The sequence below is a fragment of the Chelonia mydas genome, chromosome 1 (assembly GCF_015237465.2).
Source record: "Chelonia mydas isolate rCheMyd1 chromosome 1, rCheMyd1.pri.v2, whole genome shotgun sequence".
Classification (NCBI taxonomy): Eukaryota; Metazoa; Chordata; order Testudines; family Cheloniidae; genus Chelonia; species Chelonia mydas.
In genome coordinates, this window is record NC_057849.1 from 52,680,425 (window position 1) to 52,705,739 (window position 25,315).

General features: G+C 43.8%; 1 protein-coding gene across 1 annotated transcript in view; it reads right to left on the reverse strand.

The window, feature by feature from the left end:
- TRPC4 (transient receptor potential cation channel subfamily C member 4) overlaps positions 1–25,315 on the reverse strand; it is a 205,563-nt gene that overhangs the window by 118,668 nt on the left and 61,580 nt on the right. The window contains exon 2 of the mRNA XM_007070901.3: positions 15,737–16,141. Within this exon, the coding sequence (XP_007070963.2) occupies positions 15,737–16,114 (378 nt within the window). The 5' untranslated portion in view covers positions 16,115–16,141. The remainder of the gene's footprint in view (positions 1–15,736; positions 16,142–25,315) is intronic.

Here is a 25,315-nt window from a genome sequence, read left to right on the forward strand (position 1 = left end):
TTTCTGACCAGCCCTGGTACTGGACAGGCAACTTGGCTGTAGGCAAATTGAAAGAGTTGGACTTGAAGGACTGAATCATCACTTGGATCTCTGGGTTGATTAAATTGGGGTCCACTAAGGAAGCATGGATAGCTGACACTTGTGCTCCGGTGTCCCTTCACGCAGTGATCTTCTTCCCGCCCACACTCAGAGTTTCCCTCCGCTCCACGGGTATCTGGGAGGTATCTGGGCCTGAGGACCTCTGGTGTGATTCCGGTGCAATGAACTGTAATCTGTTGGGGTTCTTGGGGCAGTTGGCCTTTACATGCCCCGGCTCGTTACATTTAAAACATCGTCCAGCTGAAGGGTCACTGGGGCGAGGTGGGTTGCTGGAGAACGGTGTGCGGGATGATAAGATGGCTGGAGGGTTCCTTGGGGGGTAGGTGGGACCTTGGATGGCCCCCGGTAATAGGGTGTGGTCTGAGGTTGTCCCTTCTGGTATCCGCTCCAACTGCGACCAGTTTTTTTCTTCTCTGCCTCCACCCATTTGGCTCCAATCTCCCCCGCCTCAATTACAGTTTTGAGTTTCCCATCTAGGATGTATCTTTCTATTTCCTCAGGAACACCCTCTAAGAACTGTTCCATTTGCATTAGGAAGGGCAAATCTACTGGAGATTCAACACTTGCTCCTGATATCCAGGCATCCCAATGTTTCACAATGTGGTAAGCATGTCGGGTAAATGACACATCTGGTTTCCACCTTAGGGCTCTAAATCGCCGACAGGAAAGCTCAGGTGTTAGCTCATTCTGACTCTCACCTTGGTTTTAAACAGTTCATACTGGTTCATTTGTGCCTTAGGCATTTCAGCTGCCACCTCAGCTAAGGGTCCACTGAGCTGCAGCCTCAGCTCTACCATGTATTGGTCTGTAGAGATGCTGTACCCAAGGCAGGCCCTTTCAAAGTTTTCTAAGAAGGCCTCGTTATCATCGCCTGCCTTGTAGGTGGGGAACTTTCTGGGATGGGAAGTGGTACCTGGAGAAGGATTGCTAGGGTTTGTTGGTATATTCTGCTGAGCCCTTGCCTTCTCCATCTCCAATTCATGCTTCCTCTCTTTTTCCTTCTCCTCCAGTTCTTTGGCCCTTGCCTCCAGTTCTTTTTCCTTTGCCTCCATAGCTCTCCTGTGAGCAGCCGCTTGGTGTTGTTCTGCCTCTTTCGCTGCCTCCCTTTCTTTGTCCTTTCCCTCCATTTCTCTCCTGTGAGCAGCTTCTATGGCTTTTTCGGCTTCTTTCACTGCATCCAGTTTGGCTAACTCCAATCTGTGTAGTGCCTTGGTGTCTGTCATCTTTACCTCTCTGTTTTTAACTAACTTTACACCCGAGGGTTAGAAATAAAACAAACAAAACTTAGCTTGTAAAATTTTGCTGTGCTGTAATAGGATACCTATATTCTCTGATAGTGATCGTCAGCCTACAGAAAAATCCAAAAAAAAAAAAAAAAAAAAACCCAACCCCAACAACAACAATAAAAAAATTAATAAAAACTCCAAAACCCTAACACCTTTGTCTCCAGGCAAATAGGCAGAAAACCCCTCTAGTTACTTTTAGGTAAAAAAAAAAAAAAACTTCAGGTCTGTGAAGACTTGTGAATTTCCCTGCAGGAGGTTAACTACTCTGCCTTTAGGTAGAGAAAACTGCAATTCAGAAAAGATAATTCCCTTTTGTCTCTGCTCTGGCCCCAAAGCAAAGCAAAAAAACTTCCAACTATTTCCAGTTGGAGACCTGCTTTCTAGCAGCCCAAAGGATTTTAAAAATTTCCTTTCAAAATCTGTTTTTCTGGTTCAAAAAATCTCAAACTGATCTCAAAATGATTTCAAGTTAATCCCACCGCTCTGCCACCATGTCAAGGTTCCTTCCCCACTCTGAACTCTAGGGTACAGCTGTGGGGACCTGCATGAAAACCTCCTAAGCTTACTTTTACCAGCTTAGGTTAAAACTTCCCCAATTACAAACTATTTTACCCTTTGCCCTTGGACTTCCACTGCCACCACCAAACGTTTATCTGGGTTTATTTTATGAGGAAAGCGTTGTTTGGAAAGGTCTTTCCCCCCCAAATCCTCCCACCCCTTGCACCCCACTTCCTGGGGAAGGTTTGGTAACAATCCTCACCAATTTGCATAGGTGACCACAGACCCAAACCCTTGGATCTGAAGAACAATGAAAAAAGCATTCAGGTCTTACAAGAAGAATTTTTAATAGAAGAAACAGTAAAAAAGAAGTAACAATAAAAAGAATCACCTCTGTAAAATCAGGATGGTAAATACCTTACAGGGTAATTAGATTCAAAACATAGAGAATCCCTCTAGGCAAAACCTTAAGTTATAAAAAGACACACAGACAGGAATATCCATTCTATTCAGCACAGCTTAATTTCTCAGCCATTTAAAGAAATCATAATCTAACGCATATCTAGCTAGATTACCTACTAACTTCTAAGACTCCATTCCTGTTCTGTCCCCGGCAGAAGCATCACACAGACAGACTCTTTATTTTTCCCTTCCCCCAGCTTTTGAAAGTATCTTGTCTCCTCATTGGTCATTTTGGTCAGGTGCCAGCGAGGTTATCCTAGCTTCTTAACCCTTTACAGGTGAAAGGGTTTTTCCTCTGGCCAGGAGGGATTTTAAAGGTGTTTACCCTTCCCTTTATATTTATGACAGTGCTGCTCCAGAAAAGTTACATTAGTAGGTGAGCGGAGGGTCGGGGGGGGGGGGGGGTGGAGCAGCATTTTGGAATTTATGTTAATAGAGATTACAAGGAGAGGAGATTACAAACCACATCCTTGAGTCCGATGACCACCACTCTAGCAACACAAAGCTTTAACACTACCCTAACTGGGCATCTCGAGATTTCTCTGGCATAGGATAATCCCAGGGTGGCATAAAGTCAGCCTAGCCCGTCACGGTAAGTGCCTATGGAGGCAAGAGTGACATGGCTGAACCATGCTGTGTTCCAGCAATCCTCAGTTGGCTCAGTGTCTGACAGCAGGCTGCCATACATTAGGGCTGCCATGAAGTTGCTTTAATTTACACCAGGGACCAAACTGGCCACCTGGCTGCCCTACTGAAGGTACATCACGCAGACACCATTGCCCAAGCCTGAGGTCCTGGAACAAGCATAACTCAGCCAGACCTTGGGATCAAGTCCTATAATCACTAGATTTGGACAAAATTGGATCAAATAAGATACCAAAATTCACCCCAAATTCAAAATGAATAAGAAAAAAAATTAAGTCACTATTTAAAACAAGAAAAATTCACATTATGCCTTTGCAATTCCTGGGGGTGCAGGGCAAATACCATATGACTGTGGTCTCTCTGACCCCATTGAAACAAAGAAAAGGAAAACTTTCAAGCAAGTTATAGTATTGTTATGTCTTTTTTCATTTTGGTTGGTTTAGAGAAAGTGAGTAAAGTGGTGTAGAGAAAGAATGTGGCAGCTCAAAGACAATGCAATCTTATTCACCACGGGCCAGATTTTTAAAGGTATTTAGGCATCAGAAGTTAAGTGCCTAAAGTGCTTTTGAGAACCCCACTAGGCACCTCTCTACATATTTATACCCCAAAGTGGCATTGAAAATCTACCCCTAAAGGGGCAGACACCTTTGCATGGGAACAGAGGAACACAGGGCATAGGATTGTTAAGAAACTCCTGGATCATCAAATCCCCTCCCATTAATGCAGGGAGCAGCCCCATTATGTAATCCCATTCACAAATTTATCAAGCTCCATCTTAAAGCTAGTTAGATTGTTTGCCCCCCACTACTCCTAATGGGAGGCTGTCTCGGATCCTCCTGCTCCTCTGATGGTTAGAAACCTTCTTTGAATCTTTTAAAGCCTAAATTTACTCATGGCCGGTTTATTCCCATTTGTTCCTGTGCCAGCATTGTCGTTAGCTTAAATAGCTCTTCTCCCTTCCTAGTGGTTATCCTCCTGATGTATTATAGAGACCAATCATATCCCCTCTCAGCCTTCATTGCACTAGACTCCTTTATCCACAATTGGTCCCACTGACTTCAGTGGGGCCACTTGTGGAGTAATATAACTTGGAGTGATTTATGGGATCAGAATCTGGCCTAAAAAAGGTACATCACATCACCTATTTTGGCACTATATTAGCCTCACAAAGATAAAAAGCACAGGAGGGTAAAGCATTGGTCCAAAGCTCTCATTAAAGGGTATGGCTACACAGTGGCTGGGAGCGTGCTTCCCAACACAGCTAGGACCACGCTAGCTCTGCTCACGCTTAGATGCTAGAAATAGCTCTTTGGCCATAGCAGCATGGGCAGCGGCTTGGGCTAGCTGCCCAAATATGGATCCAGGGGGTGTTGTCCTTGTGCGACTGGTCCAAGCTGCTACTCGCACTGCTGCAGCCTCGCTGCTATTTTTAGTGCCGGTCTGTCTACCTGTGCTGGGAAGTGCCCTCCCAGCTGCGGTGTAGGCTTATCTTGAGTAAGAGCTTACAGACTTTAAGTGACATATTTCCATCAAGGGTAAGAGTACGGAACTCTTGTTTTGTTTTTCTGAGGAGTGGGAGTATGGCATATGAGGATTGGGAATGTGTGTGAAATGATGGAATTTGGGGAGGGAAGAGTAGAGACTGGGTGATTTTTTTTTATTTTATTTTTTTTTTTTTTGGAGGGGGCAGGAAAGATTACGGAACTGATAGATCTGGGCTGGGGAAGCAGGGGAGGGTTTTACCCAGGGAATTACAAATGTAACCCTGACTGAGGCAGAACATTTTTGAGGGGTCAAGGGTTTCCTGCAAAAAAAATAATATTCCCCACCCCAAATGCGTGGGTACTATTTTGCTCCCCTTCCTCCCATAACATGCAGCGGGAGAAACAGAAGGCCACATATATTTGTGTCAGTTTAGATTTTTCTAGCGTGTGTGTGATTCGTGACAAAAGAAGCCCTCAGCATTTTATCCAGTGTCCTCTTCCTCCTCCCTTGGGTCTGTAAACTGCTCCAAAACATAGCCTGTAGGTAAAAACGCTCATTTTCAATGACTTGTCAACTTTATTGGTAGGCAGACGTGTCCTTCCTTCAGTTACTGTCAACTGCTTTAGTGGCCTGGAAGCAGACACTCCAAAAGTGGCAGCTAAAATATTCTAACATTCTTGAGAATTGCTTCTGATTAAATCCATGTGCCCCCACATTGTGCCTCTTTGAAACTAGTCAATAATGAGTGTCACTGGGCACTGCCCGAGTGCCCATAATGACTAACGACAAGCATAGAGGCGTGTTTTTTCTCTCTAAGCAGTGGTGAAAAAGAAACCCAAAGTGAAAATGGACTGAAAAAATACATCAGCCCATGATTACACTGAAAAAAAATATGATAGTGTTAAGGAAAAACTATTAAAGGAAAGCTAGAATTCTTGCTGTCACATCAAAACACTGGTCAAGCAAGCCGTGAGTGATGTTACCATATTAGGAGAAAGACAAATCAAACTGCCTGAATGTTCAGAGTAGAATTGGTCTGAACATTTCCAATGAAATGTTTTTGAAATATGCTCTTTTGTGAAAGCTGAATCATTTTGTGGAAATATATCGTTTCTGATAAAGCTTTCTTCCAGAAAACTTCTGAGGTCCAGGGTTCTCTGGTCACTTGTGATGAGAGAGAGCAGAACTGAAGAAAGCTTTTAGAGTGGAAAATGGATGTTTTGACACAATTCCATTTTGCAAAAACATTTGAAGGCTTTTGTTTTTGCTCTAATGAGGAATAAAAACAAAATCTGAAACCTCAAAAGTGCTTGTGAAATGGAATTGTCCTTTGGGTGGTTCTAGTTCAAAGCTTTTAAAAAATGTTTTACTGTCACTGTTCAATGCTCACCTTTCTCTCTGTATTATAGCACTTTCTTTTGCAGTACCAGCTGGGACCAGCACATGTGCAAAAATAATAAATAATGAAAAAAGTTAACTAAACCTTTTGAAACTTTGAAAAACGTTTTACATTTTTGGTGGAGGGTTGGCTCAGTTATCTGTAAGAAGGACTATATATGAACTAAGTATTACACATATCAGAATAAAGTTATTGAACTAGTGCACCAAACCCTAATAAAATAAGGACTAGATCCTTAGCTAGTGTGAATCAGCATCAGTGATGTCACTCACTGAGAATCCGGCTCATCATTTTGTATGGTGCTAGATGCTCCTGTATTTCCTCTTCCTTAGCCTCTATTCCAATTTAGGAGCATAGGATTTGGCATACTCGATAAGGTCATGGGTCCATCTCGTTTGGCATACTGCCTTCATGAGTGATGAATACCTGCAATGTCACTATGAAACCAAAACACTGTAGCAGCAATACAAGAGGAACTGGGAAAATTCATGAAAATTAATTCATCCTATGGGAGCCGAATCAAAAGTTTTGCTTTAGTAGTGATCACAATTTTCTCTGCAAAGCCACTAACCCCACTACTGGCGCACAAAAACATCTACATTGTTAAGGCTTCTTGCCAACGGGGTTAGTGCACTTATGAACAATTCTACTGCAAACATAAAAAGAAAATCTTCGAAAAAAAAAAACACTCCTGGAAAGCTAGCCACAAACCCAGCTTTCCATCTAGCAGACAAGTAATCCTCTCCATCTTCACAGTGTATCTCTCCCTAGCAGCCAAATGTACACTTCAACTAATCAAATGATTACATGAAAAGATGGTACATGTGAGTTGACTGCTTTGGGTCCTCTCTTAACAAACTAAACTAACCCCTCGCCTCTCACATCCATTTCTGCCTATCAGGATTCTCAACCTGTCAGAAAATTCTGATTAATCTGATACCACTGGGGAAAATCCTCTGCTACCGCTCAGGCAGCTTAGCAGGAGGAAGAATGAACTTTAATGCCCACACATTCCACATCAAGACGGTCCTGTTCATGCTCTACAAAATGGCACCACATTGCTTCCTCCAACCTCATTACCATATGGACTGCAATTAAGCAGCATACTTGGTATCTACTGTGTGGAACTCAGTTTATGAGCTTCTGTGGGAGACATTTTCAAAACAAATACCACAGTTGGTGCCTAATGAATAGAGTGCAATTTATGAGCTTCTGAGGGTGGCATATTCAAAAGACTGCATGAACAGATTGCACTGTTTACTATATGTACAATTTATCATATCTTACTTGTGTACAGCCCCCTCTCTCTTCCTGCCTCTGCCTCACACCAGTAATTCCCTATTCATTAATTTAGGGTATACTTTGAATTAATTTCTTAAGGCCATTCCAAAAAAGGCAGCTTCCTGGCCTAGTATTGGCTATGTAGAAATCCTCTTGCTCTGGTGCATAAACCAATTGCCAGAAGACATAGAAGAAATACTCGCCCGCCCCCCCCCCCCCCCCCCCCCCCCCCCCACCCCAGGCCCTTAGTGAATCTCAGCACAATTCTAGGGTTTTCCTGCTTTCCCCTGAATCATCCAGAACTGGGCAAGATTGGAAAGAGCTTGCAGGAAAGCAATAGTTAAACATGGCAACCCCTACAATATATTCTTATGTTCCTTTTCAGATAGTTTTCAGAGTAGCAGCCGTATTAGTCTGTATTCGCAAAAAGAAAAGGAGTATTTGTGGCACCTTAGAGACTAACCAATTTATTTGAGCAAAAGTTTTCGTGAGCTACAGCTCACTTCATCGGATGCAAATAAATTGGTTAGTCTCTAAGGTGCCACAAGTACTCCTTTTCTTTTTTCAGATAGTGGTTATGAAGGAAAAATGCTACAAGACATGCTGTAACAGAATAGGTCTAAGTCAATCACATTGCAAGGTTGTTGTACAGTTACTGAAGCTAACTACAGTATTTTCCAAATCAAGCAGTTTCCTGCACTTTGGTTCTGGGTGTCTGATTTTCATAATGCGATACAGTTATTTCCCAGTAGTTGTATACCTATACTCTGATTGGCTATTAATGGCTGTCAGGATTCATGGATCTGCATAAACACAATGTGTGGTTATTTCTCAATAACTGTATGATGAATATGCAAACCTCTTCTTTGACTGGTGGCAACAATTCCACTGCAATAGTTGTTTACTCAGAATGATCAAATGATTTGCCACTAGCAAATGGGCAGCCTCAGCTTTTCAATCTCCTCAGCTGAAGGCAAATGATTTGAATATGTATCTTCAAGAGAAGAAAAAAATGCAAGGAAGGAAAGTGAGTGGTGCTGTGAAAATGCAAAAGGGATCTCTTTTAAAAAAGATTATCCCCTGCTTTCTTGCATTTCCCCCCTTCAGACTTAACCCTGCTGTTCATCCCTACCCCACCTCTTCTTGTTTTCTCTCTTTCACTCATGCCCTGCCTAATATCTTGCACTGCTAACCCTGCAGAGCAGCATCCTTGCTTAATTGTATGTTCTGTGCTACATCTAGTGCAGACATTTGGACATGGAAAACCATCATGATAAATAATTGCAATATTATTGCCTCAATATTGCAGATATCTTCTTCCCATGAAAAAGCTGATCATTTACCAACTAAGGTGTTGATCCTGCAAGGAATTCTTTGTGGACAGACCTCCTTGCAGGACTGGAGAGTAAATATGGCTATAGATAGGTATGTATGTATGTTATATTATAAGCAAGGCTGGCAGCATTACCTATTATTAAGGTTACCTGATACTTCCCATTATAGCATGTTTTCATTTGCTTGTATCTTTGTCAAATTTTAATTGTTCGGCTGAAATTTTTCAGGTTAAGAGTCTGCCTCAGGCTGGAATTTTTTGTGGAAAACTTTCAGCTCAAACAGTTTAGCCATTTCCAAGGATGAGGCTGATGAAAAATACATTGTTTTGGCCCGTGTTAAAAAAATTCCTGTAACGTTTTCTTTGAGACGCTTTAGCACCTCCACTGACCCCTGCACTCCCCCACACTCCCAGTGCTCTGCCCTGACCCTACACCCCCCTCACACACACACACCCCTGCCCTGACCCCAGCACCCCCCACACATACCTAGCCCCCCCCCACACACCCTATGCCCTGACTCTTGCACCCCACACATTCCCACCCCCACCCTGAGCACCAAACGGGAGCTCCTGCACAAACACACATACCCCACATTCCCACCTGCACCCCTCGCACCAAATGGGAGCTGCCCAGGTAAGCACTCCACACCAAAACCTCCTACCCAAACCCTGAGCCCCCTCCCTCATTCTAGCTCCTGGCCAGACCCTACACCCCAACCCCCAACCTGCTCCTTCAGGCAACCCTGTGCTCAGTGCACTTCCAGCCTCTGCTCAGTGCAGAGAGAGAGAGGGGAAGAGAATGGGCTAGAACCAGGGAGACGGTAGATACCCACTCTATGTGGGCAGGGCCGGGATCCCAGACCGGCAGCGGGCTGAATGGGGCCGGCAGCCAGGACCCTGGCTGGCAGGAGCCAGTGGACGGAACCCAAGACCGGCAGCGGGCTGAGTGGCAGCGGGCTGAGCTGCTCAACGCAATGCCGGTCTGGGGTCCCGGCCGCTGGCCCCGCTCAGCCCATTGCCATTCTGGGGTTCTGGCTGCCGGCCCCTTGCCAGCCAGGGTCCCAGCCGTGGGCCTCGCTCAGACTGCTGCCGGCCTAAGTGAACGGAACCCCAGGCTGGCAGTGGGCTGAGTGGTCCGGCGGCGTAAGATCAGCATTTTAATTTAATTTTAAATGAAGCTTCTAAAACATTTTGAAAACCTTGTTTACTTTACATATGCCAATAGTTTAGTTTTATAATATAGAGACTTAGAGAGAGAAACCTTCTAAAAAACGTTAAAATGTATTACTGGCACACAGAACCTTCAGTTAAAGTGAATAAATGAAGACTTGGCACACCACTTCTGAAAGGTTGTCGACCCCTGATTTAAAGTCTCCTCCATTCTATTACATGGGTGTGTATGCAAGGTGCAAAATAGCATGATATAACAACCAGTTATTCATCCTAAAGTTGAAAGGAAAACAGCTTTTTTCAAAAAGATATTCCACTATCGGTCAGGATAATGGGCAATAAGATCTTGGCAGATAGTTTTTGAGACATCTGGTTATGAAAAATTAATAATTTGGAAGAACGTGGATAAGTTTAGTCAGCTCAGCTACCTTAAATCCTGTTATTTGCTTTTACATGTGATCCAGCAGCTGGGGAATCTAACAAAGTTTAGAAAACATAATGCAAGTGACAAAAATGACCTTTTCCTGAATTGCTATAATGGATGCCACAAAAGCCTCTCTCACTAACTGAATGACAGAAGGAGTCAAGTGGAATCCAAATCGATTAAATATATATACCTCATTAGTAGGCACCAGATGGCACCAAATAGATACATATAATGATAATAAATTCAAAAATCACCATAATACACATGCTAAGGTGTCTGGAATGCAGAGTATCCTGAATGTGGAAAGTAGGTACGGTCTGGGGACATAGTGGATGGCTGGTGATAGACCCTTATCTAGGAATTTCTAAACTCTAAAAATATTTAAGAATTAGTTTTAGTTTAATTAAATGATCTTATGTTGCTTTTTGAGTATGATGCTGAAGTAAGTTTTAGCTACAACCTTCCCACACAACATATTATCCCCTTATCGAACAGTAAAAAGATATTGATACATGAATACGTCTGTAAATAACAGCTGCAAGTTTTTTAACTATAATTCTCAAGCCATATTCATTGTTATTTGCAAGTATTCAGACACCTTCCATGTGTTAATGAAAATCCTGAACGTTCCATGAGCTTTAGCAATATAGTGGAAATGGATAAATCATTGTGCACTGGTTATTTTTCTCCTTTTTAAATGGTTTCAGTCATTCAGTCAAGCAGAGGAAACAGTGCTAGGGCTGAAATCCTGGCCCCACTGACCTCAGTGAAGCCAAGACTACCGTAGGGTTTATGGCAGCGTGTAGAAGTACAGACACAGCAGGCACAGCTAGCTTGGGTATAAACAGCAGCGTAGACGGAGAGACACAGCTCAGGTGAGTAAAGTAAAGTGCCCTATATGCCCAAACCCTAGGATATGTATCCTATATGACTGTCTGTAGGCCAAGCAGTGCCAACGTCTACACTGATATTTTTTTGGTAGTGTAGTGTTCCGCTGCTTACCTGCCGCCACAGCATTTTCCCCCCACAGAAAAAGGCTTCGGCAGTGGGGAAAGGCTCTGGCAGTGGGAGGCAGCAGGGAGGCTCTGGCAGCAGGGAAAGGCTCCTACAGGTTACTGAGCCTTTCACTGCAGCATGAAGCTACGCACTGCAGTGAAAAGTGTGGATGCAGCCTGACTTTCACTGTAGCATGTAACTAACGTGTAGTGCCTGTACTCTAGACCAGGGGCGCTCCCAGAGCGACTCATGGCAGGGGGCTGGAGGGGATATGCCCTGATTCCACCCCCCTTCTCCAAGGCCCCGTCCCCACCTCTTCTCCGCCTCCTCCCCGGAGCAGCGAGCAGGCGCTTGTCCCCCTCCCTCGCAAGGGCCATCAGCTGATAGGCGGCAGGAAGGGAGGGAGAGGAGATGGGGCAGGAACCTAGCAGGCTGGGAGAAGAGGCGGAGGTGTGGGGGACCTTGCCTGCCCTGCACCAGCAGCGGGCAGGACCAAGCTTCTTCACCCTGCCCCCGGGAGGGAAGGGCGGGGGGTGGAGAAGAGCGGGCCAGGGCGGGCAGGATTTTTAATGGCACGCTGCTGCCTGCCGGGGTCCCGGCCGCCAGCCCCGCTCAGCCCGCTGCCGGCCTGGGTTTGGCAAAAGAACAAAAGAACAGCCATACTAGGTCAGACCAATGGTCCATCTAGCCAAGTATCCTGTCTTCCCACAGTGGCCAATACCAGGTGCTTCAGAGGGAATGAACAGAACCGGTAATCATCAAGTGATTCATCCCCTGTCATCCACTAATAGCTACTGATGGACATATACTCCATGAACTTATTAGTTCTTTTTTGAACCCTGTTCTAGTTTTGGCCTTCACAACATCTGCAGGCAATGAGTTCCACAGGTTGACCCTGCATTGTGTGAAGAAATACTTCCTTTTGTTTGTTTTAAACTTCCTGCCTATTAATTTCATTCGGTGAGCCCTGGTTTTTGTATTATTCACTTTCTCCACACCATTCACAATTTTATAGCCCTCTTTCATATCCCCTCTTAGTTGTCTCTTTTCCAAGCTGAAAAGTCCCTGTCTTTTAATCTCTCTTCCTACAGAAGAGGTTCTACATCCTTAATCATTTTTGTTGCCCTTCGCTGTACCCTTTCTGATTCTAATATATCTTTTTTGAGATGGGGTGACCAGAACTGCAGGCAGAGTTCAAGGTGTGGTTGTACCATGAATTGGTATAGTAGCATAATGATATTTTCTGTCTTATTATCTATCTATGCCTTTCCTAATGATTCCTAACATTCCATTAGATTTTTGTTTGTTGGTTTGTTTTTTGACCGTCCCTGCATATTGAGTGGATGTTTTCAGAGAACTATGCACAATGAGCCCAAGATTTCTTTCTTGAGTGAGAACAGCTGATTTAGATTTCACCATTTTGTATGTATAGGTGGGACTATGTTTTCCAATGTGCGTTACTTTTCATTTATCAACATTGAATTTCATCTGCCATTCTGTTGCTCAGTCCTCCAGTTTTGTGAGATCCCTTTGTAACTCTTCGCAGTCTGCTTTCGACTTAATTATCTTGAGTAATTTTGTATCATCTCCACATTTTGCCATTTCACTGTTCACCCCTTTTTCTGGATCATCTATGAATATGTTGAACAGCACTTGTCCTAGTACAGATCCCTGCGGGATCCCGCTATTTACATCTCTCCATTCTGAAAACTGACCATTTATTCCTACCTTTTGTTTTCTGTCTTTTAACCAGTTACTGATCCACGAGAGGACTTTCCCTCTTATCCCATGACAGCCTACTTTGCTTAAGAGCCTTTGGTGAGGGATCTTGTAGGAGGTTTTCTGAAAGTCCATATTCACATGCCAATGTTTGCATTTGCAATGTGGAAGCTCATGTTTGTGCAGGAGGAATCTTGCATGCCCACAATGGAGGCACATGGCTAGAAATCCAGGCCACAAACTCTGCTAAAATGCCTTGCAATGTTTATAAATACCTCATATTTTGGGGCAGATCTGCACCTTTTGTGTCTGTAAAACATTTCATAACTATTTCAAAGTATGCAAACTGATTCATAGATTTTGCAGTGTTTGCATAGCCCACCCACAGGGTTTCTATCATGTATGCTGGGGTGTGCTGTTTGCATGAGTGAATGTGGCGTTGTGGGTTGTGGAATACAAGTCTGAGTTCTCCTCTAAGATGAGGTACAAAAAGTTTCAAACTGACAGGAGGATTGTTTTGCCAAAGGCAGTGGAAGTTCAAAAACTCGCTCAGGATAGATTATGAACTTACAACCTTATCTATGGCTTCCCATCCACATGTTACTGTGCACAGACCACTACCTATCATGCTAACCAACTATGTCTCATTGTACTCCTCCACCTGTCTGTATCCATTTTTTGTTTCTTGTCTTATTGCTAGACTGTAAACCTTCTGGGGCGGGAACCATCTTTTAAGTTCTGTGTTTTTACAGCACCTAACACAGTGTGGTCCTGGCCCAGGGCTGGAGTTCCTATGCACTGTCGTAATACAAATAATGCAAGAGAACAGAAAACATAACACATGCATAAAGGGAAATCCTAACTTCATCCTGCTATATCGTGAATTCTTGGCATCAGGCCACATGATTACCAACCTATAGCATCTATCATTATTAAAAGGCAATACTGGGCCTAGCTAACCCCACCCCTCTGGACCTGGCAAGCCCGTTCCAGTTGGAAGAGAGGGTTAAAAGAAACTCAGAACCCCAGGCAAAGGGTAGTGGACAGGCTGTAAGAGAGATGAATCCTTCTCTGGGAAGTCAGCCTGAAGGCGTAGCCTGCGAGGGGACCACAAGCAGGTAAAGTCCCAGGCCGTGCCTTCTCCAACCACCCTGCCCCCTTTGAAACCTGCGAGGCCCTGCTCATTTAGACTTTCTGTTAGCTGATTGACTGGACTTTAGGGGCCATACCCCAGGAGCACATAGGTAGGCAGTAGCCCAGGCTGGCAGGCTTTGACTCCCCGCAGGGATGACCCTCCCAGTGTTACTTCCCAGAGGGAACTATCCTGGATCGGACATGATGGAAAGGAAAAGCCAGAGACCCCCATACCATGCCCCACTTAAGAGAAAAGGCCCAGATGTAGGTAGAGGCTCCAAACATTTGTGACTTAGGATCAGGCATCTCTATCACCTCTGACAGGAGCACAAGAGTCTGGTACGCTAACTGTTAGGCAACCTGGCCCTCTGAGAGTCTATCACATGCTCCTATTTCACAGATGAGGAATTAAGGCCTTCAAAGTTTACGTGAGTTCATGGAGAGTTGAACCCAAACCTGCTGAGTCCTAGTCCAGTACCGTAACAACAAGACCATTCTTCTCCTTTGAATTGTCTTCTCATACCCTGTGAGCTATGCAATCGGGTGAGAAATAATGGAAATGAGGCAAGCATAAAATGAATCTAATTTCCATTCATTTATGCTGAGATAAAGCCATTTAAAGATGAAGATAAAGATATTATGCTTTTACTAGGGAGCAAAGAAAGCAGACATACACAGTTGGGTAAGGACCTAACATATTGTATTCTTTCACCAAAAATAACATTGAATTCCTATTATTTTATTGACAAAAAAATTATACTTTTTACTTATCATCTGCAATTATAACCATAGCAAGTACCAGATACTGTAATTACATGATATTGTATGCATTGCCTATGAAAGGGCTCCAATCATTTCAATTCACTATGCACTAATATAGCACCTAGAATATATGGAAATTGGAATAGATAAGAAAAGAATAGAATCTTACATCTATTTATAGAGTGGTTTTCATCCCAGAGGATCCCTAAGAATCTGACAAATTACAATTTACATCCTACCCTGCCTCAATAGGGCCTTACAGTGGGTCTGGCATGGAGGATGTTGGCCACCTAAAGGAGGATGACTTAGTGCAGTCAGGGGGAGGTATAGAGGGACACACCTTAAAGCCTCTTTCAATTTATTCTAAAAAAGATTTTCTATATCATGATGCATCCTTTGAGGGATGATGGGGAGAAAGAACAGGTTTGCCTTCACTCCTATGAGAGCACGTTGAGGGCCTATCGCTATGCACGCAGACAAGGCTGAGGTTCTGACCATGAAGACCAGGGGTCACACTGACCATGCCTCATAGTCACTGAAGTGGTTGATGGTCTCCACATCAAGGGTGAAATCCTGACTCCATTAAAGTCAATGAGAGTGTTCAATGGGACCAGGATTTCACCCCTAGTGTTCTCTTCCTATTAGGTTGCAATTCTGCATGAAGCAGGATTTTGCCCTAATACGTCCAGGAATCATTTCACCAATGAAATGGCAGAATTATCTGAAACAGAATTAACGTTGAAAGGAAACACCCAGTTTCAACTGAATATTTTCTCCAAAGCCGTTCACCTATCCCAGAAGAGCACTTATTTTTATCCCCCATGTATTAGCATGAATTATATTATCTTATTGAACAGAATACCCAATGCTAAGAACAGAGACACTCAAACCAAAATGAAAATGATACAGATCATACTGAAAACAATACACATTGAATTTGAAATAGTCATTTTTTTTTAAACTCTTGGCTCCCTTTTGACAATTCCTGGCATATTCCTACTGGCTTGCAAACCAAGAGCAAGAGTGAATTTTGCACGTACCTGTTTCTCCCCACTTGGCTTTTTGTGATTTAATAAAAGTTCCACAGCTCCAACTACCTCCTTTCGTATGGCATGCAGCAGAGCATCTCCGAGATACACATTAAAGCTTAAGAGCAGCTCAATGAGCTCCAGGTTCTCATTTTCAATTGCAATAAGGAGAGCTGTTCTTCCAAGAGGGTCGATGCAATTAATATTGATCTTGAAATAAATTTCAGCTTCCTCCAGAGCTTTCTTCACACTGGCATAATCTCCTTTCTCCACAGCATTCAAGTAGGCTTTCTCGGCGGGGGAGAGTTCGGACTCTGCTCGCACTATACGAAGAGGGATGCGGTCTCTGTACGGGGCATTGATGCTTCTTTTGTAATAGAACTGGGCCATATTTTATGCCATACTAATACTTTGTCTCTGCAATTTAAAAAGAAAGTGTGCTTCAGTTATGCATTCCTGGAATACAGTTCAGCTTATGATTACTATTACTATATATGAATTATAGTAGCATTTAGAGGTGCTGTACAAACACATAATAAGAGATGGGCTCTGCCCAGAAAAACCTGTGGTATAAATAGACAACACAGACAAAGGCCAAAAGAGGAAACAGAGAATAAAAGAGATGAAGTGCCTTGGCCAAGGTCACAGTGATCAAGCCAAGCACTCAGGTCTCCCCTCGTTGAGTCTGGTGCCATATCAACTAGATTTTGCTTCTTCCTGGCACATTCTATCAAGCCGAAGATGGACCTAATTTGCACAGTTCAAATCCAGATGTGAACTTTCTAAAGTCTGGAGTATTTGTATCCTGATTCAGCCTTATTACTATTAAACTAATACATTCTAGCAAGTATCCTGAATCTGATTTGTAAGCTAGAGTTAGAAATTAAAAAGGTAAAATAACATTTATACATTGCCCATGATATGCTTATATGTAAAAATCCCCAGAATTAATAGATAATGGCCAAGAGTTTGGTTTAATCCTTAGCACATTCTAAACTAAAACAAATATCCAATCGCAATTCTAATATCTTAAACCTCACCAAGCATGTATTGCCTCTGTTGTTGTATTTTTTGCCCATGGGAGACCATGGCAGTATCTGTTCCTTCTGTCAGGGCAACAGTTAGCTGGTTACCTCTGTGGTCTAAAAGAAAGTAGTAACATGATGGGATCTAAACTGTTAGATTACATGATCAATAAAATACCCCCTTGCAGTTCAAGTAGAGAGGCAGCATTGCCCAGTGGTTAGAGAGACTGGGTGTCAGGTGACCTAAGTTCTTTCTCTCTCTGTCTCTCTCTGTGAGAATTTGTGTAGCTCACATAACACTTAGCCTCTGAGCGGTAGTGAGCCCCTTATTTTACAACCCCTCCATCCAATTTAGGAGTGGCATTGATGGGCTCCAGTCTTGCTCAGGAAGAAGGAGGAATTATTTCTAAGGGCCTTGAGAATGGTGAGTCATACAAAACAAGAGGATAATGTGGGGAATCTTGGGTATTTGACAGAGACATGGAGAAAATCCTCTGAAGGAGGGGGAAAACCCAGTAAAACATGTGTGCATCAAAAGGGTTGCTAACCCTCCAGGATTGTCCTGGAGACTCCAGGAATTAAAGATTAATCTTTAATTAAAGAATATGTTATGTGATGAAACCTCCAGGAATATGCCCAACCAAAATTGGCAACCCTAGTATCAAACCCTAGTTAACAAACTACAACTAATTTTACATAATCCTATGTAAGTGGTATGAGGAAAGTCAGTAACCAAGCTGCATATGTCCTTGTTCTGTGTACCTTCTTTTCTCAATGTTTCCCTTTAAGTGACTCATCAACTTGCTCACCACCCCCTTACCACCTGACTTCCACGCCCCTCCGGCACCAGAACCCTCCTTTACCACCACCGTCCAACCCCCAGGCTGAAATTTATTCCTCCCTCCCCCCACATGGCTCTTCTCCTTCCAGAGTCAATACTTGGGGCAGTTGAGCTGATAAACCTAGGCTTTGTTATGTCCCTGCTCCCCTCCACCTTCCATTTCTCACGCGGTCCCCCTCCCCATCTACACTCCTCCCAGATCCCTGCTTTCAACCCCCACTCACCCTCCTCCCCACTTCCCCCCTCTACCTCCACACTGCTCTCCCACCTCCACACTTCCCCCTGCGAAGGTCTCTGCTTCCTCACCCCAGATCCTAGCTTCTTGCACCTTCCACCACTCCCCCACCCCAGGCCCCTGCTTTTCCTCCCATCCCCAACTCCAGTTTGCCCCACCAGGTCCCTGCTTCCCTCACCACTACCATTTCCCCCACTCCCCTCTGGTTCCCTGCTTCCTTACCCTGCTCCATTGCCTCTGTACCCCTTCCCCCATGGATCCCTGCTTCTCCTACCACCACTGCCCCATTCTTCTGGTCCCTGCTGCCTTCCCCTCCCCCACACAGCCACACACTCTCTTCCCTCCCCAAGTCCTCACTTTTTCTCTTGCCATTCTGCTCCCCCCAACTAGGTCATTGCATCTCCCCCTAAAAACCCTCCCTCTAAGGCTCCCTTACTTCTCTTAGACTGCAGCCCACAGACTACCTCCCTACATAGTAGATCACCTGCTGCATCTAATATGTGTAGGCAGCTACGGGGGGGAGGAAGAGGAGGAGAAATTCCTCCCCCTGCAGCATCAAGCAATTTCTGTCCTGACTTCCTCAGAATCAGGCTTTTCTGGTGCTCTGATTTTCACTGAAACCAGTGGGGTTCTGCACACAGATGATGAGAATATTCCTGGAAATTCTGGGATTGACTGGGTTTGGTATTCAAAAATTATTGCGCTACATACAAACAGACAGAGAAATGCCCTGAAGTTGAGTGCCAAGAACTCTGGATGTTCCTGATATCCTTATAAATCTCCAGTCCTTTGTGAATCTTAAGTTATTGGCTTCAAAGATTTCCTTGGGCACTAAGTTCCACAGTTTAATTACTAGCTGTGTGAAAAAGAATTTTCTTTTATCAGGGTTGAGTTGCCCACCTGTTAATTTGAATTATTTATGTTTGATTTAAAAGAAACTGTTATTTCTCTCCCTTTCTCTCCTGGGCATGGTACAAAATAAATGGGGTATATTCGTCTCTATTGCAACTCCATTTATTTGAAAGAAAGTCCGAGATTAATTTGACCCCATGAGATCAGAGAAGATGGAGATGCTTATGGCATAATATGAGCAGAGTGGTTTATAGGAAGAAAAGTTCAGACAACATTATGATAAACTTTTAATTTTTTTATGGTATTAGTCTTTCTTAACTCTTAGATAGGCATTAAGGTGGCCTCAGGCTTTCAGAAATCTCTGGAGAATATGTGATATTAACATCTTCATTCTTGGACCAGGGAATAACAAGGAAGAACAAAAACAAATTGTAACCTTTCCCCCTCTTGCTGCTGACATGCGTTTAACAAACACATTTTCCTAAATAACACTTTTCCTTCTTTTGGTAATTGTTGATTGTTTTTGTTGGTTTTCTCTTTCTATTTTCAGCAAATAAAGAGATCAGCCTCATGATATGAGGAGCTCATCTGAACTAAAATGTTTAAAAAACATAATTAATTAATAGAGCTTGATTACTGGTGTAATGCCCCCCTGAATGATTTACAATATATTCATGAGTCATAATAATGCACAAGGTGTTTACAGATGTATCAAACTACCAGTTTCGTGCTTGGCCCTCTCTACAGATAAGTGGAAGTGCATCGTCAAGTATCTTGAAATATAGATTGACAGTGGCACATGTTGGTATCTTTACTCAGAGCTAGATGTGCCCTCATGCAGAAATAGCAAACGAGGACAGGAACTCCAGAGGTTTTCCTCTGAATTCTTCTGCTGTGGGCTGGATTTGTTCCCATCATGAAAGAAACCAGAGATCCAGTCCACCAATCCACTGGGATGGGGACTGAGAGGAAATGAGAACACTGATTTGTAAAGTGATGGTTCTTGAAGATCTGTGTGCTGGTCATAAGGACTGTGCAACCTTTGCAGAATCATTGCAACAGAGAAGAAACACCATCCCTTAATTTAAAAATCAAGAGACAAGCCAAAACCCACTGCTTAAAGTACAGAGAAGGCAGAGCTAAGCAAATGTGAATTTACAATTGATTTAATCTGCCACAGACTCTACAGATCTGCTACAGAACCACAAAGCGTTTCAGAGGAAGGATACTGAAGAGACAAATTAGGTGCTCTAAAAATTGGAACCTTAGGAACCATAAGATGCTCATCACGCCCAGAAGGTAATATGCATCTTTTGTGACAAATTTCTGTCCTGAGTTGCACACAAGCATTAAAGTCCATGGGATTGCACCTGGTGTAATAGAGGGCAGCATTTGGCCCTATGAATCTAAGATATAACTTGATGAAGCAAACCAGAGACTGAGAAAGGAGATCTTGCAAATAAAGGGCCTGATCCCGGCAGGTGCTCTGCTTCTTGGACAAAATGGTCAGTACCCACTGCTCCCTATGAAGTGAGTGAGATGAGCAGGGGGCACCTTGCACCTTCCAGAAAATGCTTATTACCTGGCAGGATCAAACCTAAATGAGCAAGATCATCGACTGGAGCTATAAATGAGCAAAAGAGTCTTAACGTTGAACTGGCTCACTGGATGTCAGTGCCGCCTACCCCTCTGTTGTACTTAGGAAAATCAATGAGCTAGAATTCAACATGCAATGAGTTCAGGGCTCCTGCTAACCTACCGACAATGAGATAAACAGTGAAAAATAATGTTACTTTAAAAATTAATAGAACAACATTGATCAGCTCTGACTTTCAATCTGTAGGCTCAAATTTACATGATCTCCTTCAGTTTATTGTATCTTTCACAAATGACTCCTCCAAACGTACCTACATTTATTTTGCAAGACTACACAAAACAATCTTTGTTTTAATATAAAACAAAAGACTTAACTGAAATATTCAGAAACACAAGCCTCACTCAGTAATGGAGACTTTACACATTTCAGAATTATCTAGGGATGATTACTTTTAGATCACTGGGAATATTCTGTTTTGAAAAATCTGCATTTTGCACACATCTTCAAATACAGAATTACTTGCAAAACGCATTTAGCCCTAGTTTCCATATCCAGAAAAATTATCATGAGCACAGCTGGTCAAATGATTCAGTCCAAATCATTTAGCTTACAAATGTTTCTATTTTTCTACAAATATTTGCAAATAGTGATTTTTATGACTGAAATAGTGCTAGAGATGGTTGAACAAACAGTTCGTAAATAGTTTCATTTTATATATATAAATCATGTACAATTATGTGATTAAATTTGACTGGCTTACAATACATACTACATAAAGTGTGCACTATGCAAATTAAGATATGTTAAAAGACAAACTTCCAAATTATATTGCTGTCTGATTAATAAAATAAACCATTAAAATTACTGTTAAAATGGGAAGATTTAGGTACAGCTTATTCTGAACCTAAGTGGATGAAAGTTGGAAAACTAGTGCAAAGTGCTAAATTAAAGCTAGACCTCTGGCTCATACACTGGACCCCATACAAAATGAATTGTCTAAGCTTAGGAGGCACTGCTTCATATTTATGACTCCCTCACCAATGAAGCAGTCTTGAAGTCCTTAGTACTTCTATTCAGTCTCGGCTGCATGTGCAGCTTTAATTCAGCCCCACCTCCCCTTGCACGTGCGGATTATGATACAGTCTTTAATTAAACAATCACATACTATTTTTTTCCAACACATACTTCTCCCTGGCCTTAGACTGCACACGGGTCCCTCCACATAACTGCATGAAATTGGATCTCCACTCTTTTGGGGAGGGTAGAAGGTGGCTGGCTTCCAGGTCATGCTCCCCTTAGAATCAGAAAGAATTATTTGGTAAATTGGACTTACTTTTGGTGGAACCCACACTAACTTCCCCACCCCCCCTTGTGCCTTCTATTTTTTGGGTCATAGGTCTGGGGAAGATGGCAAATGACAGCATGTCTCCTTCAGGTGCTGTACAACTGGATGGAGGTCAGGCCCCTGGGAGGATGGTAGGGAGCTCTGTAAAATCCACAGGAGTGACTTCTGAGTTCACCATTGAGCCATTGTTCTTCTTGAGGGGAGAAAGTTACTTTAACTCCAGCAGCTTTAACTCATGTAGGTTTGCATGTACATTTTACCCTTTTGTGGGATTAGCAGTGGGAGAGTAGCATGTGCTACCACAATGTCCAAGGAGCACTTTGGATTTTGTTTGTAGGTTTGCTTTTAGGACTAGTTATGTGAGTAGGGTGAGGACCTCATAGGTAGTGAATGTGGAACACTATGCTCAAGAAACCTGCACATTTAGGACAAGTGCAGAACACATTTCTCTATGATCAATTTAACATATTTTATGTGTATTATTCATGGCAGGGATTGATGGAAGAGTGAGATCTTTTAAAGTCTATATCTGTGATAGACTCACTTTAATCTGACAAGAAGTCCTATTTGATATAAGACCACTCTTAGGGCCAAGGACTAGGGGAATGGAACTAATTTCGTCTGAGAAACAAAAAGCTATTTATGTGGCAAGAGAAATTGAATTTTGGGGGTGCTCCTTTTGAGGTTGCCCTTTAAGTTGGTAGCTCTTACTTGCTCTAAAGGTTACAAGAAGCCAGGAACCCCAACTGACAGCAAAACCCATTGATTCTAAGGAGTATGCAAGGAATAATGGATGATGGAGACAGATTGTCATGTCTCCCTCTGAGATCACCTCTCTGAACAAGATCGCACCAGGTCCCAAAGTCAACTAGCGTACCCCTATATGGATTCAAGAGATACTGGACTTGAGGGCTAGAATTCTCATTGACTGCCCTAACTGACTGCCAGGTGTTGTCTCCCAATACTCAGTCCTAGTGGTTGGAATGGAGGTTGAAGCCAGGATTGGGATTGGGCCAACGGTAGTGCTGGAACTGAGATCTGGGGTCAGAATCAAGAGAAGAGTCCATAAACAAACCAAAATCAGTACCATAGCCAGAGTTCAGGTGCAGGCGAGAGGTCAAAGCTGGGTGGTCAGAGTTTGTGGACAAGGCAAATCAGTAGCATAGCTGGAGTCTAGATAGAGGCCTAAGGTCGAAGCTGGGTGGTCAGAGTCCGAGGGGTCAGGAGGCAGAGAGAAGGCTAGAGCAGGTCAGTGGCCAGGCTGCAGCAAGGTCTGAGTAGGGAAGGACAAGACTGGGGCAGGAACAAGAACTGCATTAAGAGCAGGCTGGAAATGGAGAGAGTCTGTTGTGCAGCAGGAGGGCTCCTGGTTGAGTAGTGCTGTTGCACAGACTGATCTGCAGCTCTGCTGAGGTTGGGAAACTACCTGAGCCTGGGGGTCATGTGCCCAGGCTCTGCTCAGAGGTAGGCTGCTGCCACATGCCTGAAGGCTGAGTCACTGCAGGCTCTGTGGGTATGGTATGTTAGTCCTGCTGAAATGTTGCCGCCTGCCTGAGGGATGACTCACTGAAGCTGTTTTGGGGGGGTGCTTATTGAAGCACTGGGAATGGGAGGGTGTAAATCTGCCCACATCTAAAGGCTGCACCACTCAGCCTAAGGGGAAGAGTCACTGGACCCAGGCATCAAATGAGTCCAACAACAAATGCAAAAACAGGGATGGGAGTGAGGGTCACAAGTATAAAAGCAGAGATCCAGAGGGGAACACTCAGCAAAGAACACCTGACAGTGCCCACTGTTCCTCAAAAGTGTCCAGGGAGCCAGTGGACATAGCCTAGAGAAAATCTTCATGGAGACATGACTTCAGGAGGGATTGGAAATAGGCCCCACAGACCCAAAGCACCTTGCCATCCAGCTTCCTCCTGCTGACATGGTGGATGGTCACCTTGGCCAGCACCAGGAGGAGGTTGATGAAGAGGTCTCTTGACTTTGTGGGGATACAGCTAGAGTGTGTAAATCAGGAGGTGCGGGGGAAAGTTCAACCAGAACTGGAGGAGGAGATTCTGGAGGAGCCAGGAGAGGAACTGCAAACTGTTGCACTCAATATAAGTGTGCTAGGGTCTCCCTCTTGCTGCAGAAAGAGCAGGTGTCAGGAGAGTTGGTGAACCACTCCAGGTACACGCCCATACTCACAGCTCCATGAAGAAGTCTGTTGCAGGGACACCTATTGAGGCTCTGGGGATGGGGATGTGTAAATCTGCCCACATATAAAGGCCGTGCCTCTCAGCCTAAGGGGAGGAGTTACCTGACTCAGGTCTCAAGTGAATTTAGGGGACAACAAATGAAAGAAGAGGGATGGGAGTGAGGGTCACAGGGTCAAAAGCAGAGAGCCAGAGGAGGACACGGAGCAGAGAACCCTGGACACCACCCACTGCTCCTCAAAGGCATCAAGGAATCCAGTGGCTACAGTCCAGAGGAACTCTGCCTGGATACATGACCTAAGGGAGGAGTGGAAATAGGCCCCAAAGGCACAGCTTCCTCCTTCTGATGTGGCGGATGGCCACCTTAGCCAGCGCCAGGAGGAGATTGATGAGGAGGTCTCACGACTTTATGGGGCCATGGATGCAGTGTGCAAATATCAGGAGGTGCAGGGAGAAGTGCAGCCAGAACCTGAGGATAGAGTTCTGGAGGAGCTGGAAAAGTGGCTGGAACCTGGTGCACTCAATGCAATTGTGTGCCAGGGTCTCCCTCATGCCACAGAAGGGGCAAGTGTCAGGGGAAGTGGTGAACTGCACCAGGTACATACCTGTGCTCATGGCTCCATGAAGGGATCTGTTGGAGGGGCAGCTGAGCAAGCGGCCCTGGTTTGGCTGTGGGTTTGCCTCCCGCTGACATCGAATAAGAGACAAACAAACTAGCAGTCTGGAGAACAGAAACAATGAAACTAAGACATAAACATTGAACATGATTACATAGATTGTACCTTTCTAGATTAGCTCTTGTCAAATTTAAGACTGGGTATACTTGCATTACTTTGGTTTGAATAAATTATTTTCTTAATAAATGTTTTGCTACAACCCATTGGTTTTAGGTGGTTGTTTGGAAATGTGTTGCAGGCTATCACAGAAGACATGAAACACTTCACCTCCAGAGCCAGTGTCACTCGAGATGTTGGTCAAAAAGAATACAGACTACGGGCAGGTCTATACTACAGGGCTAAGTTGACCTAAGTTACGAAACTCCAGCTACATGAATAATTTAGCGGGAGTCAATGTACCTTAGGTCGACTTATTGCGATGTCTACAGCGTGCTGGGTTGATGGGAGAAACTCTCCTGTCGACTTACCTTATGCTTCTCGTTCCAATGGAATATCGGAGTTGATGGGACAGCAATCAGTGGTCGATTTAGCGGGTCTTCACTAGACCTGCATTGATTGCTGCATGTGGAGACAAGCCCTCAGGGATCCTCTCTCAACAGTGAAAACTGTCTAATGACCAAGTTTAAGGGGCTTATGAGAATTATATCATTAAGTACTATATACAGGATTTGTTTTCCCATTAAAATATGTGAAGTATGACTCAGTTGGTGACTTAGGTGATATGAGACATTAGAGTGGAATTACCTCAGCTGGTGTAGATCAGCATAGCTCTGAAGTCAACAAAGCTACATGAGTTTACAGAAGCTCAAGAACTGGCCTGT